General features: G+C 36.5%; 1 protein-coding gene across 1 annotated transcript in view; it reads left to right on the top strand.

The window, feature by feature from the left end:
- SPEF2 (sperm flagellar 2) overlaps positions 1-14,736 on the top strand; it is a 56,221-nt gene that overhangs the window by 18,576 nt on the left and 22,909 nt on the right. Inside the window, exons 8-16 of the mRNA XM_082074898.1 lie at positions 602-790; positions 1,973-2,160; positions 3,661-3,826; positions 7,379-7,598; positions 8,105-8,235; positions 8,455-8,533; positions 10,778-10,851; positions 11,608-11,711; positions 13,543-13,787. Of these exons, the coding sequence (XP_081931024.1) occupies positions 602-790; positions 1,973-2,160; positions 3,661-3,826; positions 7,379-7,598; positions 8,105-8,235; positions 8,455-8,533; positions 10,778-10,851; positions 11,608-11,711; positions 13,543-13,787 (1,396 nt within the window). The remainder of the gene's footprint in view (positions 1-601; positions 791-1,972; positions 2,161-3,660; positions 3,827-7,378; positions 7,599-8,104; positions 8,236-8,454; positions 8,534-10,777; positions 10,852-11,607; positions 11,712-13,542; positions 13,788-14,736) is intronic.

Below are 14,736 nucleotides of genomic sequence, written 5' to 3'. Positions count from 1 at the left end.
AATAGGGGATTCTATTAATGTCACTGTGAGAACAGTAAAACTGTTACCCAGAAGTCTTATATTTTCCTCCATTCTGAATGCTTCCCCACATTCCCAGTCTCCTCAGTGGAGGAGACTCAAATCCCAAGAAAGAAGGAAAAAGTTCGAACCTGTAGAAGAACAGACAAATCATGGGTCCAGCAGTGTATGGCTGAGAATGAGTACTGCTGGAGAGCCGGGATAAATAAGGGAAATTATGACCCGTTAATGATTTGAGGAAAGGATATGTTGTTACATTCGGAAGCAACTGTTTCAAATATGCTGCAGTTTCTTTGCACACTGGAAATACTGAAGTTAAAATTCAGTTAATTTGAAGTAAAATGTATTTTTACTGAATATCTCAGTTAAAACATATTTAGAATTCACTTCCATAGTTCTATGTTTCTGTATAGTTTACAAAAATGGTACTCATAAATAGATAGGTATGTTGTTCTGGATTTATCAGAAGAGAAGGTAAATGCTGTTATATGACTCCCTTCATATTTCTCATATGAGACACTGATGAGTTGTCTATGAAATAGTTTATAAGCTGTGCTTAAGACAAATATTTGTTATCTTTTAGGAGGCTTATCGGGAAGAGCAACTTATTCACAGACTAATGAGACAATCTCAGCAGGAGCGGAGGATTGCTGTTCAACTCATGCATGTTCGACATGAAAAAGAGGTGTTAAGACAGAATAGAATTTTCAGGGAAAAACAATATGAAGAAAGAAGAGAGAAAGAGTTCCAAGAAGCTCTTGATAGAGAAGCGGTAAAAGATTACTTACTCCCTGAATTGCTGTAGGACTGTTACAGTACCTTCCTGTTATAAAATGGAATTTGTATTGTCAACTGTTAGAATTTAGGACTTTTCCAGGAACAGAGTGATTTCACAATGAGTATATTGCTTTTATCTAGGTTCAAAGTTACAACTAAGTTCATAAGGTATAAAACTGAGCAACTTAAAGTCTAATTTTGATCTTTTCTGCCAAACTAATTTTATCTTTGTGGGAAACACTCTGTATGCGGAGGTTAAAAGGCACAGTCTTACAGAGACAAAATGACAAAAGACAATGACATAAAATCTTGTTTCAAGAGTCATGTTTTTCACTTCCTTTAGATGTAATCTGTTAACATCCATTTTTCACAACTGCTGGAGAAGGTTCACTCATGAGCGCTAATTTCTACCTGGGAGCTTGGATCTGATTAATAAATTAAAAGAATTCATAATCCTATGGCAAACTGCCAAGTGCTCTGCCTGTAGTAGGCTATAATGTGAAGGTAGCAATCTTAATTTGCTCCTGCCAAAACCAATTAGCAGCTCCGAATCTTCCAACACAGCTGGTGTCCTATGTCATCAGCAGCTATAGCTATTAATTACAGCATCGTTTTCTGTATGCTTTTGGCCAAAATTAACACTCCTCACAGGAAATAATGATAGGTTTTTTGCCATAACCAGAGATCCTTCTCAAAGTCCAAACAGCAAGAATATTATCAAATTGTTTGCAGATCAGAATAGTTGAAGTTTAAGTGTTTGTCACATATTCTGAAAAAGCATTCCTTTGTGGGCTTTGGTGAAACAAAGCCTTTGCCAACACATCTGCGTAGTTGTTCCTCAGGAAGAGTAGACAGCATCATTTTATGTTTTCCTGCCTCGCCAAGTGCTGAGTGTGCTCTTAATCTGTTTTGCATGGAAGAAGTAATATGTTTTTCCTTTACTTAATTACATTTTAGCAGTTAGAAAACAAACAAACTGGAACTTACAGAACAAATAGAATTTTTTAGATTTCTGTACATGTTAATCCACTTGCTGTCTATTCAACTCTGGTGAGAATCTAGCTGTTTTCATTACTTGATTTAAACAAGCAAGTTCATTTTTGTTTCCAGGGCTATGTACTTCTGCACTCTCAATTTGTTTGCAATCTAAAATTTACTCTTTAAAAAAAAATTCTAGGCTCTGGCAAAGCAAGAAAAAATTGATTATGAAGAACAAACCATCAAAGAAAGAGAACGTCATGAGAAAATTGCCGTTGAAAGAGCTCAGGCTCGTTATAAAAAGCATTATGCTATATGTTGGGAAGTGATTGACCAAATAATTGATTTGTCAACAAAAGTAGGAGAATATCGTCTGCTGACTAACAAGTGAGTATGGTAGTTGTTAGGAAAAACTAGTATCTGTTAGGTAACTGTTAGGCTTCATTATTCAGATTGGTTTAAGCACCAGAAACCTCTTATGTAGCTTCCCCAGTATGTTACTGGACAGCTCCAATTTGTTTGCATGGGAAAATACTGATATCACTTTAATGTGAGGATTCACTGATATGTAGTACAGGGTAAACTAACAGTACAGCTTTAGCATAATTTCTTGAAAACTTGAATCCTTCAGAGACCAAGATTCATTACTTCTACCACTTCCTTTTTTATGAATAAAATCCTTAGTTTAAAAGTTAAAAACTGTGTGATGCTCATCTCATTCTAGATTGCTCCACATGCTTCCCACATGTAATATAAACAGAATGAATTTCCTAAGATACATCAACCTGCCCAGATGGGGCTAAGAATAGCAACTCAGTCCAAAATCATCTGAGTCTTAGATGCTGTGATTCCCTCTTCTGACATTCCTTAATTGAACAGCATTTCTGAGAAGGTTCTAAAAAGGCAGCAGCATCCAAGTGCTTGTGCTGTAGGAGTGTTTCCCAAACATGGAGTGCAGTGTAGTTGCTGTTGTTCTTACAGTAGTATTCAGTGATGAAACTATGGGGTAAGGTTTACGGCATTAGGAAGTATACCAAAATCCTCTTTGCCTTTTAGTGTAATTGTGTGTTAAAATAATAAGTGTATAACCATATGAAATACGCATTATTATATTTTATGGAAATTATATAAATTTAGGCCTGGTAGGTAGCTGATAAAATACTCAGCATAGACACTGTTCAGTGATGGTTTAATGATTTCCTTGTCTGAGACAGTCATGGTTCTGGTTTAAGCTAGTGTCATGTTTGCTTGTACTGAGTGGTGCACAACAATATGTACAGATATCTGAAATATCTTTCCAAATTATGCATATCAAGGTTGTATCTGGATATACTGCCACTGAAAGTATGTTTTCGATGTGTTTCTGTGCATTTCATTGTGCAGGATGCATACAATGTTTGTTCAATTATTTTTGCACAGCACATGCTGTTTATTTAAAGCTGAACATTCAACTGTCCACAATTATTACTGAAAAAAAATATTAAAAGTCCAAATGGATGTAATCTTAAGAAATAATAAAAGCCTCAATTTTGAGCATATTTAGCCATCGCAGAATTCTAATATGACATATGTTAACATCCTGTTTGTATTTAGCTTGCTACTATATGCAGTTTTTCTTGTTTTGTATGAATATTTTTCCTTTCTAAAAGAAAAAAAAATAGTTTAGTGGCTCATATAATCCTAAATTAATTTCAGCTTCTGGTTTCTGGTGAGGGAAGGCCTTACCCCACAAAAGGGAAGAATATTTTAGAGTAGGGAAAAATAGCTATAGCAAAATAGTTACTACACAGCTCTGTCAGCCAAATGCAGTGTGATGACCCATTTGTGAAAATACTGAAGCCTACAAGTGCCTACTGCTGTCACATTCTTCTTCTTTTTATTCTGCAGCAAAATTCCATTAAAACTGATGTGTGATTGGAAGGAATTTTTCTTTAATGGAAAACCAATATATGGGCAAACCTCAATTCAACCTTTGCCAAATGAACCAAGTCAAGAACTTGAAGAGCTGAATAAAATGAATTTGTTAGATGAAAAGGATTATGGTGAATACAAGGTACATCAAACTGATAAGACATAATGGAAGATAATACACCTTGACTTTTCGAAAACATAAACATTTTGTTGTGATGTTTCATTTTTTTCTTTTACTAGTTTCTGGTATCAGAATTTTACAAGCATTTCCATTTTGTTGCATGGGGTTCTATGTGAAATATACGGCTACATTTTATCTTATTAGCACTAGAGAGCTGGTGCAATTTTGAAACAGTTATAATTTCACTCTTGTATATAACATTGATACATTTCTCTCTTGAGTTCATAAGAGCAACATGTAAATTGCAATGCAATTAATTTTTAGATAACTGGAAGTGTGGTTAATGCTACCATGTTTGAAAATTCAACAGAAAGCAAGCAAAAGCAAGTGAAGTGAAATACTGTGTCTGTTACAAAACCTGATAGTCTTAATTTCAAAGATTCTGAGTGAAAGCTTTCTAGCAAGATTTATTGGTTTGGATGATCCAGTTGTTTTAACACAGTAACATTTGTGAAAATTACTAAAAATGGCTGACATTTTTGTTTGTGTTCTAACCTTCTGTTAGAATACAAGTAACCTTTTTTTCAGGACGCTTTAAAACTTTTCTTCAACTGTACAATACATTATGTAATTTCACAAGTGAAAGATGAAGAATGAATGTTTCCCTGTTAAAATATATTGTACAGTTTTTTCCAAATTCCATTAATGCTGCTTTTCTTTGGAAAAAAAAAAATCCACTATGTATTTAATCTTTTCAAATAATCTGTTTGACTAGAATATGGCAAAATCATTGCAAATAGTTACTATATACATAAATGTCTTTACCCACATCCTGAACCAATTGTTACATTTTCTTTTGCAATTAATATAAACTTTTGTCATGAGTTTCTGTGATTAATGCCTGTCGGTTCATTTTACTCTGATTTCGATCTTAACATACGTTTTTCTGATTTAGCTTTTTATAAGGACCTTGTTCAGACCATATAAACTCATGCAATGAGTTTCATGAGCACTGTCTCGAGGTGAAAAAAAAAAGGCATATGTTGTATAAGACCAACAGTGAGGACATAAAGGATAGACAGGCAGTAATCAGTTACTGGGGAGCACTAATGAAAAATTAAGTTTTTCAGTCATATTGGTTTTTTTTCTAACAAAGCAGCAGTAGTCCTCTCTAAATGTAAAGGCACTGGAGGCACTAAATATTTAATGACACATTTTAAGCCTATTTTTCACTACCAGGCTTTTTCAAATGCACATTACTGCATTTTTTCCAGATTTTTTGGTCTTATGCCTTTCTGCATCAATATTCATCAAATGCTTGTATCATACAACATGTAAAATTGTAGGCACCAATTCATACTTATGTCTTCTAAAAACCAAAGTGAACAGCTACTACCCCCAAAGTATTGCTTCTAGATAAAAGTGTATTGTCAGGGCATTCTGGCAAAGTTCATGCTCATTTTCTTAACCCTGAAGAAGAAAAGACCAGCACAGGCAATTTGACATCTCTCAAGAATCATAAGTTTATGTTAGGAATGCTGACTAAAAGTGTTAAATACGTTTGATAAAATATAAGAACAAAAGTGCTATTGGTCAGTTGCACATTTCACATTCGATTGACATTGAAAATATTTGGAAACTATTACATCATTAGTTGTGTCAAATCGTTTAATAAACTAATGAAATCACCCCAAACAAGTGTAACAATAGACGCTGCTCAAAATATCAAATAATTTCAAGTTTTGATCAAGAATGTTGACCAAGAGTTATGTAACTCTGAGCTGGATACCTGAAAACTTGTTTCTGACAAGTAAGCTATTTTAATTCAAGACAGGTACAGTCTAACAATCTTCTGATTAAAAGAGCAAGAAATATGAAGTGTGAGTACTACAAATGGGGAGCCCATTCCCTTTGGCATTCATTCTTCCTACAGGCTGGGTAGAATTTAAAACAACTGATTCATCTCTACTTACATGTTTAAGGAAAAATGGTTCAGATAGGACAAGGATTTGATTTTTTTTTTAGCGTGTCTTCAATTACCTATTAAAAAATAAGTTTTCTGAGGTATATCTGAGAGAGGATATTGTGCAATTGAAAAATATTTTTGCTTGATTTTGCTGATTAAGAATAGGTGTTGTTTTCATTTAGACTGATAATAAGTTACATTGTGTTACTCTAATGGAATATGTTTGAAGTCAGCACTGATCAAGTTCTGTTTGTAGAATGTATGATGTGGCAATATATCATTCATGATAGTAAGATCGGAAAAAGATTGCATATTCTACTTAGAACATTAACTCAAAACATTATCCTTCAGTAGAACTTAGAATGAAACTGTTTGCTTCTGTTGATCGTGATAAAATGTTTACTTTAGAGGATAATACAATTTTTTTATGTTGAAAAGCATGTGGAGGTCATTTAATTCAACCTATTTGCTCAAAGCAGGGCCAACTTCTGAGTCAGATAAAGTTGCTCAGCACCTTGTCTGGTCAGCTTTCAAATATTCCCAAGGATAGAGATTCCACGGATTCTCTGTGCAACCTGTTCCTGTGTTTAACCACTCTCATTGTGAACAATTTTCTTCTTCATTTTTTTCGTAGTTGGAATTTCTCTTGCTGAAATATTTGACTTTGCCTCTCTTTATTATGCAGCCTGAATGAGGTGATAAGCTAGAATCTGCCTGGGAATATTACTAGTCCATGTGTATTCCAAACAGCTGTTCAGTAGCCTGCAACCAAATAAATAATACATGACTGGTATTATCCTCCATACTAAAATGCGCTCGTTTAGCTTCTCATAGCATGAGCTGCACATTAGGACTCTCCTGGTGTTATAAGATCCAATACTGGTAGAGGATATATTACAGTAGCGAAAACACAATTTTGTGTTCAGTTCTGACTACATCCTTCCATTCTCATATTTCTCCCAGTGTGCTTGTCAGTAAAAGTATCTTTACTAGCAAAACTTCTTTAAGCTGTACACTGGTAACGCATACCAGTGTTAACATTAATATTGGTTTCAGAGTAGATGAACTGGAAGTTTCTACTCAGTATTTCCTTCCCTTAAAAAGTCTTGAATTCTAAGGTGGTTTGTTTGTTTTGTGGTGTTGATTTTTCTTCTTTATTGAATGTGTGTTAGGCAGACATTTATTTGAAATCTTTGTTTGAAAAAATTTTCAAAGATGTATGTTTCATACTGGGCAATAACGTTGCCCAGTTTTTAGAATGGTGAATGCTAGGATGCTGGGCCTCTGCTCCAAAAATCTGCTACTGTTTCATTCTGTGGTACTGGTGAAATTACTTTTCATGTTCAGGAATTAGAAAAATTATTCTAGCACTCTGAAAATGGTTGTAGGAGTTCTTGTCTCTCTCAACAAAGTATTAATGAATATCAATAAATACTTAATGGTTATGGCATAATTATAACTTTTAACAATTATTTATTCTAAAAAACGTTATTTAGTACTATTCAGATTTAGTTGTTGTATATGTGTTTATGTATAAATACATATATTGAAAAATATGAAAGAAAAGACATATTGACAAATTATTTGGTAATATGTCATTCATACAGAGTATGACAGGGGAATGGTGCCCATCTGAAGACAACAGTGAAAACAAACCTCCTCTTAATAATAACATATTGGGTCATGTGCTTCATAGACTGATGGAGATTTTCTATCCTCCAAAACCCAAATCTTCACCACCTGCATTTCCTGAATTTCCCATCAAGGGATGTATTTTGGGGAAACATTTTAGTGGAAAAACTACCTGCGTAAAGTTTCTTGGAAAAGGTAGACTTTTTTTTTTTTTTCCCCTCAGCTAAAATTCTTAAAAATGCTTATTTGTGTTACAATTCCATTCTGACAATGAAAATCATTTGGGCAAATCCTTGCATTACTCATCCTTGAGCCTCAGATGCATCTGTATTTTGCAGAGGTTGCTTGCAAGTCATTAATTCATTATCTTCCAAACTAAGATTAAGAACATCTGAACTTAAATGTAGTGTTAATATAGTATTACTTCTGTATTGAGAATTTAAAAATGCTTTTGGTAAACTTCTCTGGGGATGTTAGTTATAGAAGAGACTATCAAGATAACTAAGTAATTGTGGATACACACTGTGAAGTGGTTACCAAGAAGAGATAGTGGAAACAACTTACATCAAAAGTCCAAATGAAAGGAACTGTGCTTTGCTCTGCATGTAATAATGCTGTCTTCCCATCATTAATTTAATTGCCATTAATTGTATGTATGTTCTGCTCAAACTGTAAAGTTATTTAATTTTTTTGTGTATTAGTTTGCAATATTCAGGTACTATCTGTTGATACTCTGGTTCAGGAGGCCATCCAAGCTTATCTTAAAAATGAAATGAAAAGTGAACATGATGTGATTTCACAGGAAACAGAATGTTCTGAGAAAGAAAATGAGGTAAGCATTTTTATTAATTTTAGGTTTGGCTCTCACGGGGAGGCAAGAGTGAAGTGTGTAAGGGAGAAAGCATGCATATTTCAATTCTGTACTCAATTTCAAACTTAATTCTGAGTTTTGGCTTACAAGACTTCAAGATTCAGCTTCAATTGACAGGCTTGTTTTTCCTGTAATACATAGTTTCCTTTCTAATCCATTTCCTTCCTTAATTGATACAAGGTCCAAAATAACTTATCAAAATCACCAGCAAAAGTTCTAGAGGAACTCAAAACAGAAACATCTATCAATGGAACCAATGGTATGTATATATTTTATTTATATGTGTATGTATATTTATAACATCTAATTTAAATTCTTATTAGATTTGAATGGCAATTCCTCTTGTACTTTTGAGGTAGTATCCATGACATCTGAGTTTTCACAGTAGTTTCCATTATGAATTTCCCATTTCCACACGTTCCTAGTGTCTGGGAGCAGCAAGTGCAGGCTGCTCTGTGAAGGAAGGTGAGCAAGGTGACAAGGGCGGTAGCAAAGCAGGAAGTGCCAACATTCATCAAGAGTGACAATATTGAAGTCAGGGTCATTATGAGGTTGAGAGACACTGATCAGCATGAGCCTTGGTCTGGTGATAACTGAGCAATTCTGCTGATGAAGCAAGTCTGAAGTGAAGCTAGGAACTCAAGTCAGCAAGTGTGGATCAGGGTAGAATCAAGAAGATAGAATACAGGGTGCAAACGTGGCTACTACACAGCTGTAATGTACAATGGATGGGGTGCAGGATGAGAGCTTTAGCTTTCAAGGGAAGGGCAAGCCCTTGCCTCCCCTCACTTTTCTTTACAACAGATCTTATAAACAAGGGAATTGACACTGGTCTCAGCCACCTGAACTCAGAATCACAGAGACACTGAGGGTAGAAGAGACCTCTGGAGATCATCTAGTCCAGTCGTCCTCCTCAAAGCAGGGTCACTACTGCAGGTTGTTCAAGACCATGTTCAGCTGCATGCTGAACATCTCCAAAGATGGAGACTCCACAGCCTCACTGAGCAACATGTTTCAATATTATGTAACCCTTCTGCAAGGGTTTAGAATTTCTATGTTTAAATGGAATTTCCTATGTTTCAGGTTGTGTCTGTTGCCTTTCGTCATTTTACTTGACACCACTAAGTAGAGTCTGGCTTCTTTAGTTCTCCCACAATGCCCCAGATATTTCTATGAATTGAAATCAGGTTCAGGCCTTCTCCAGACTGAACAGTCCCAGCTGTCTCACCCTCTTCTTGTATATCAGGTAGTCCAAGACCTTAGTATTCATCAGGGTTGTTCTGTGGACCTGATCCAATATATCCATTTCTTCCTTGCACTGGCTGACTCCCAAAATGGATGCAGTACTGCATATGTGGTCTCACCAATGCCATACCTTTTTAATGTAGTCAAGGAGGATGTGGGCATTCATTGCTGCAGGGGCACATTGCTGACTCACAGTCAGCTTCTCCTCCAGGGTCTCCAGGTCCTTCTCTGCAAAGCTGCTTTCAAGACAGTTGGCCACCAGCTGGTACTGAAGGCATGGGGACACTGAACCTGCCAGCCCATTGTAGAAGGCTGTGAGGTTAGTCAGGCATGGTTTCCCCTTTATTTCCCCTCTGCTGACAACCTCCAATCATCTTCTTGCCCTTAATATGCTGGACATGATTTCCATGCTTATTTGCTCCATCAGTTCTCAGGGACTGAGATGAGGCTGAAGGGCTTGTACATCCCCTGTGCCGCCTCCTTGCTTTCCCTGAAGACAAGAGTGATTGTTGCATTCTTCGAGGCCTAGGGAATCTCCCACAGTCACCATGACCTTTTAAAGATTTTTGAGAGGGCTTTTGCAATGACATCGGCCAGCTCTCTCAGCGCATGTGGGTAAATGCCATTAGGTCCAATGGACTTGTGTATTTCCAGTTTATTTATTAATAAATATTCCTTAAACTGATCCTCCTCCACCAAGGCTAAGTCTTTCTTGATTAAGACTATCCTGCTAGTCTCAGGGGCTTTGGGATCCTGAGTGTGAGTTTTACCAGTAGAGACCAAGACAGAGAAGGCATTAAGTACCTCGGCTGTGTGCGTATGTCTTTCAGCAGGTCCACATTTTCCCTGCCCTTCTCCTTTTGCTGTGGTGATACCTGTAAGAGCCCTTCTTGTTCCTATTTTGACCACACATAAGACAAGGCCTTTTCCACATGAGAAACATCAAGTATTGAAACAGATTGCCTGGAGAAGTAGTATAGTCTCCATCTTTGGAGGTTTTCAGCATCACACTAGGTAAACATGTGAGCAACTTGGTCTGAGCTTTTAATTGCTGACACTTTGAGGAGAAGGTTGAACTTGAACAAGGTGACCTTCAGAAATGCTTCCAAACTGAATTAACCAATGTTCCTTTCATTTTAACAATCGCATATACCTTCTGTATTGATTTGTTCAGAGAACAAGGCATATACTTTTATTATTTATCTATGGTAATAATATGGTAATAAAATTGTCAAACTTCATAATATACCTGTTTTAGGTAACTGTCCTGTCAAAGAGGATCTGTCTGGGCAAGAATTCAAATCCGACGACAGTCAGAATGACCTATCCAAGGTTTGTAGTCCAATTTTAGCTTCTGCTTGATAAAGATGCATTAGTTAAAATGGATACATCATTCTGAATTCATTTATTGACCTCACTGCTTTTTCTGTATGAAATATAAAAAGACTTTATTATGAAAATCTATTGCTGTGTATGTTAGAGTTGTGCGTACTGTTAAAAGTTTTTTATCTTCTTGTTAAATCTCACATCTGCCTAAGATATGCAACTTTTGATGTAGTTTCCAAGTTAGCAAAAATGTGTTCCTGATCTTGCTGCTGCCAAGTGGATCATTCATCCCATGACAAGGTTTCTTTTCTTTATGTTCAAAAATACTTAATTCTACGGTGATTTTCTTGACATTATTGCTCTCACTGGAAAATAACTACTCCTACATTTATACAGTCCTAAAATTACATTCGGCCCTTTGAAGGCAACTGTGAGGCTGATGTAGCCCCTGGCCAAAATGAGTTTGACACCCCTGCTTTAAACCTACTGAAGTTAAATGCTTTGTTTCTCAACTTAGTTTCTGTCTGGCATTTTTATAGGTGTAATGATGGAAATCAGTTGGAGATGTCAATGAAATTAGGCCTTTTTTACATCAGTTGAAATTTTCTCCTTAAAAAATAACATTAAATATTAAAATAAATAAATAACACAATAAACATTTGATTAAAATAAATAAATAAACAATATAATACATAAAGTAGAATATTTTTCAGTGTTGTGAACATTCTGAGCATATTAGTCTTACACTGCACTCTTCCACAGCTGTCTGTACGTGCCCAACTTGGCGCCGCATCACAGAAATTGTTGAAGAAAGGAAAAAGTATTCCCGATGAATTACTGATTGACATTCTGTTGGAAGCAATTAAGTATGAAATTGTGTAACTTTTTTTCTTCATTATTTAGTACGTAATTATCCAGCTTATAGTCCAGATTCAGCCGTTTCTCTATATTAAGGTATTTTTTTGAACACTGGAGTCTTCTACATGGAAAGTGGAGCTACTTAGTAAAGTTAGTTAATGCTTATTTTTATGGTAGCAGTAGAGACTAGCCCTAAATTATGCAGATGTTATTGTACACTACTGAAAGTAAGTAAAAACAGAGACGACTATCACCTAGTCATTAAATATAATTTTGTTTATCAGTTAAAAGCTATTCAGCATTAGTATTTTTTCTTTTAGATTTTGTGAGATGCATAATCATACTTCAGCTTACTTATTTTTGTCTAGTCTGGTTTGAGAGAAAATTGTCTCAACTACATTGATGTGAAATTAGCACTTAAGTTCCCATATGAGTATAATTTAAAGTTATATATGAATATATTTTAAAGTTAGAAAACAGATTTTTCTGTTTGTCACTTCAGTGCAAAGGTTAGTAGAGAAAATAGCAAAATTCCACCTCTGATCATAAAATCATAGAACCATGTAGGTTGGAAAAGACCATTAGGATCATCAAGTCCAACTGTTAACCTAACATTGCCAAGTCCATCACTAAACCATGTCACTAAGCACCAAGTCTGCACAACTTTTAAACACCTTCAGGGATGGTGACTCCACCACTTCCCTGAGCAGCCTGGCGTTCCAATGCTTAATAACCCTTTCTGTGAAGAAATTTTTTCTAATATCCAATCTAAACCTTCCCTGGTGCAACCTGAGGACATTTCCTCTCAGTCTATCACTAGTTACTTGGGATAAGAAACCAACACCTCTCTACAACCTCCTTTCAGGTAGTTGCACACAGTGATAAGTTCTCCCCTCAGCCTCCTTTTCTCCAGGCTGAACAGCTCCAGTTCCCTCAGCTGCTCCTCATCAGACTTGTGCTCCAGACCCCTCACCAGCTTCATTCTCCGAACTCTCTCCAGCACCTCAATGTCTTTCTTGTAGTGACGGGCCCAAAACTGAACACAGGATTCCAGGTGTGGCCTCACCAGCGCCAAGTACAGGGGGTCAATCACTTCCTCAGTCTTTCTGGCTACACTATTCCTGATACATGCCAGGATGCTGCTGGCCTTTTTGGCCACCTGGGCACACTGCTATCTCGTGGCCAGCTGGCTGTCAATCAACACCACCAGATCCTTTTCCACTGAGCAACTTTCCAGCCACTCTTCCCCGAGCCTGTAGTGCTGCCTGGGGTTGTTGTGACACAAGTGCAGGACCCAGCACTTGGCCTCGTTAAATCTCAAACAATTGTCCACAGCCCACTGATCCAGCTGGTCCAGATCCCTCTGTAATGGCCTTCCTACCCTCCAGCAGATCAACACTCCCACCCAACTTGGTGTCATCTGCAAACTTACTAAGGGTGCACTTGATCCCCTCCTCCAGATCACTGATAAGAGATTAAACAGAACTGGACCCAGTACTGAGTCCTGGGGTAATACCACTCATGACTGGCCACCAACTGGATTGAATTCATAGTCTGAATAGAGTTTGTTTTTGAAAAGCTGATTTGTCAAGACAGCATAAATAGTTTTGGTTTTGCTTTTTTTCCCCCCACACTTTTAGTAAGGCTTGATGTTGTTTTCTGGTTTAAAATCCACTGCTTTACAGGTTGAGTTTTAATGGTGTCTGTCACATTCTGAATTCATCAGGATATTTAATATATTGAATTCTGAATGAAAGACTGGTGGATCAAGCACTTCTTTAGGTGTTATTACTATGTTATCAATTCACTATATAATTCTGGTTCTTCATTTACTTTTAGCAAAACACCACCTGAGAAGGGATGGATTGTGGATGGGTTTCCAAAGACAGTTAATCAGGCAAAGCTATTTGAAAAAGCCTATACAGGGATTGATCCAGAACAAGAAGATGCAAACTCTGGAAGACTCTTACTTGCTACAGATCCCAGAGCCCCTAAGCCTCCTGTTTCCCCACCTGCATTTGATGTTTCTGTATTATTGGATATTTCAGACACCACGGTACTGAAACGTGTGGCTAAATCGGAGTGTAAGTTTCCAACTACTTTTAACAAAGTCAAATGACAAGCAGATTCTGATGTATGGGGAATGTTAAAATTGTTATAATACTGAGATTACTAAATTCTGAGTACTTTGCAACATAATAGCATGTTGCATATATTAATTAAAGATAATTAATTATATAATGTCTAGATTTTCCTCTGTAAGTATGAAATTAAAATTGTTTCAATTTGACAGCTTTCTTCTCTGTTTGTAAGGCCCATCTCAACTCTAGCTGCCTAAAAGTGCATGGCTAGGTATAAGTAATACCTTAATTCCAAATATTGTTTACTAGATATACCTTTATGTTATCAGCATGAATACTTCCAGATTTTTTCAGTCGAAGGCAGATCAGAAGTGTGCGAGTGCATGTGTATATGCTTTTTTGTATTTGTACTGAATTCTCACTGGAGCGGAGATACCACAGTGACTGGTGTTAGATATCACCTAAAACAGCAACTGGAAAAAACACAATTTACAACAGATGCAGAAATATGCCTCATTACAAAGGAGTATGTGTTGATATTACTGTTAATCCAGGAGACGTATTTGAAAAGAGATGAAGGATAAGCAAAGGGATGTGCCCACATTCATTCCCTGTTGATTGTCTTTAGTTAGTCAGTGAGCAATCAGAAGTAGTAAATTTTGGCAAAAATTGTGAAGGCATCAAAGGCTTTTTGTGGGCCATTTCACTTCCAGACCACACATTTTTTACTGCCCTTACTCACCTTGACAAAACGTTAAAGTTATTTTCAGAAATGTACCCCATGTTGTACAAATTATAAGGAGATTCCTCCTCAGTGTTTTCACTGCAGCACTTGCATGGCACATGGCTTGAATTAAAGCACCATTTGCCTTTAGTTTGTATATGTTGGTAGGACTGAGGATGAGGAAAATTCATTAGAGCTTTTACCAACAGTGCAGTGAAGATAAACCTG

This window comes from Streptopelia decaocto (assembly GCF_964273445.1).
Source record: "Streptopelia decaocto genome assembly, chromosome: Z".
Classification (NCBI taxonomy): domain Eukaryota; kingdom Metazoa; phylum Chordata; class Aves; order Columbiformes; family Columbidae; genus Streptopelia; species Streptopelia decaocto.
The sequence above is the reverse complement of the archived record's forward strand: the minus strand, read 5'-3'. Positions and strand labels throughout refer to the sequence as shown.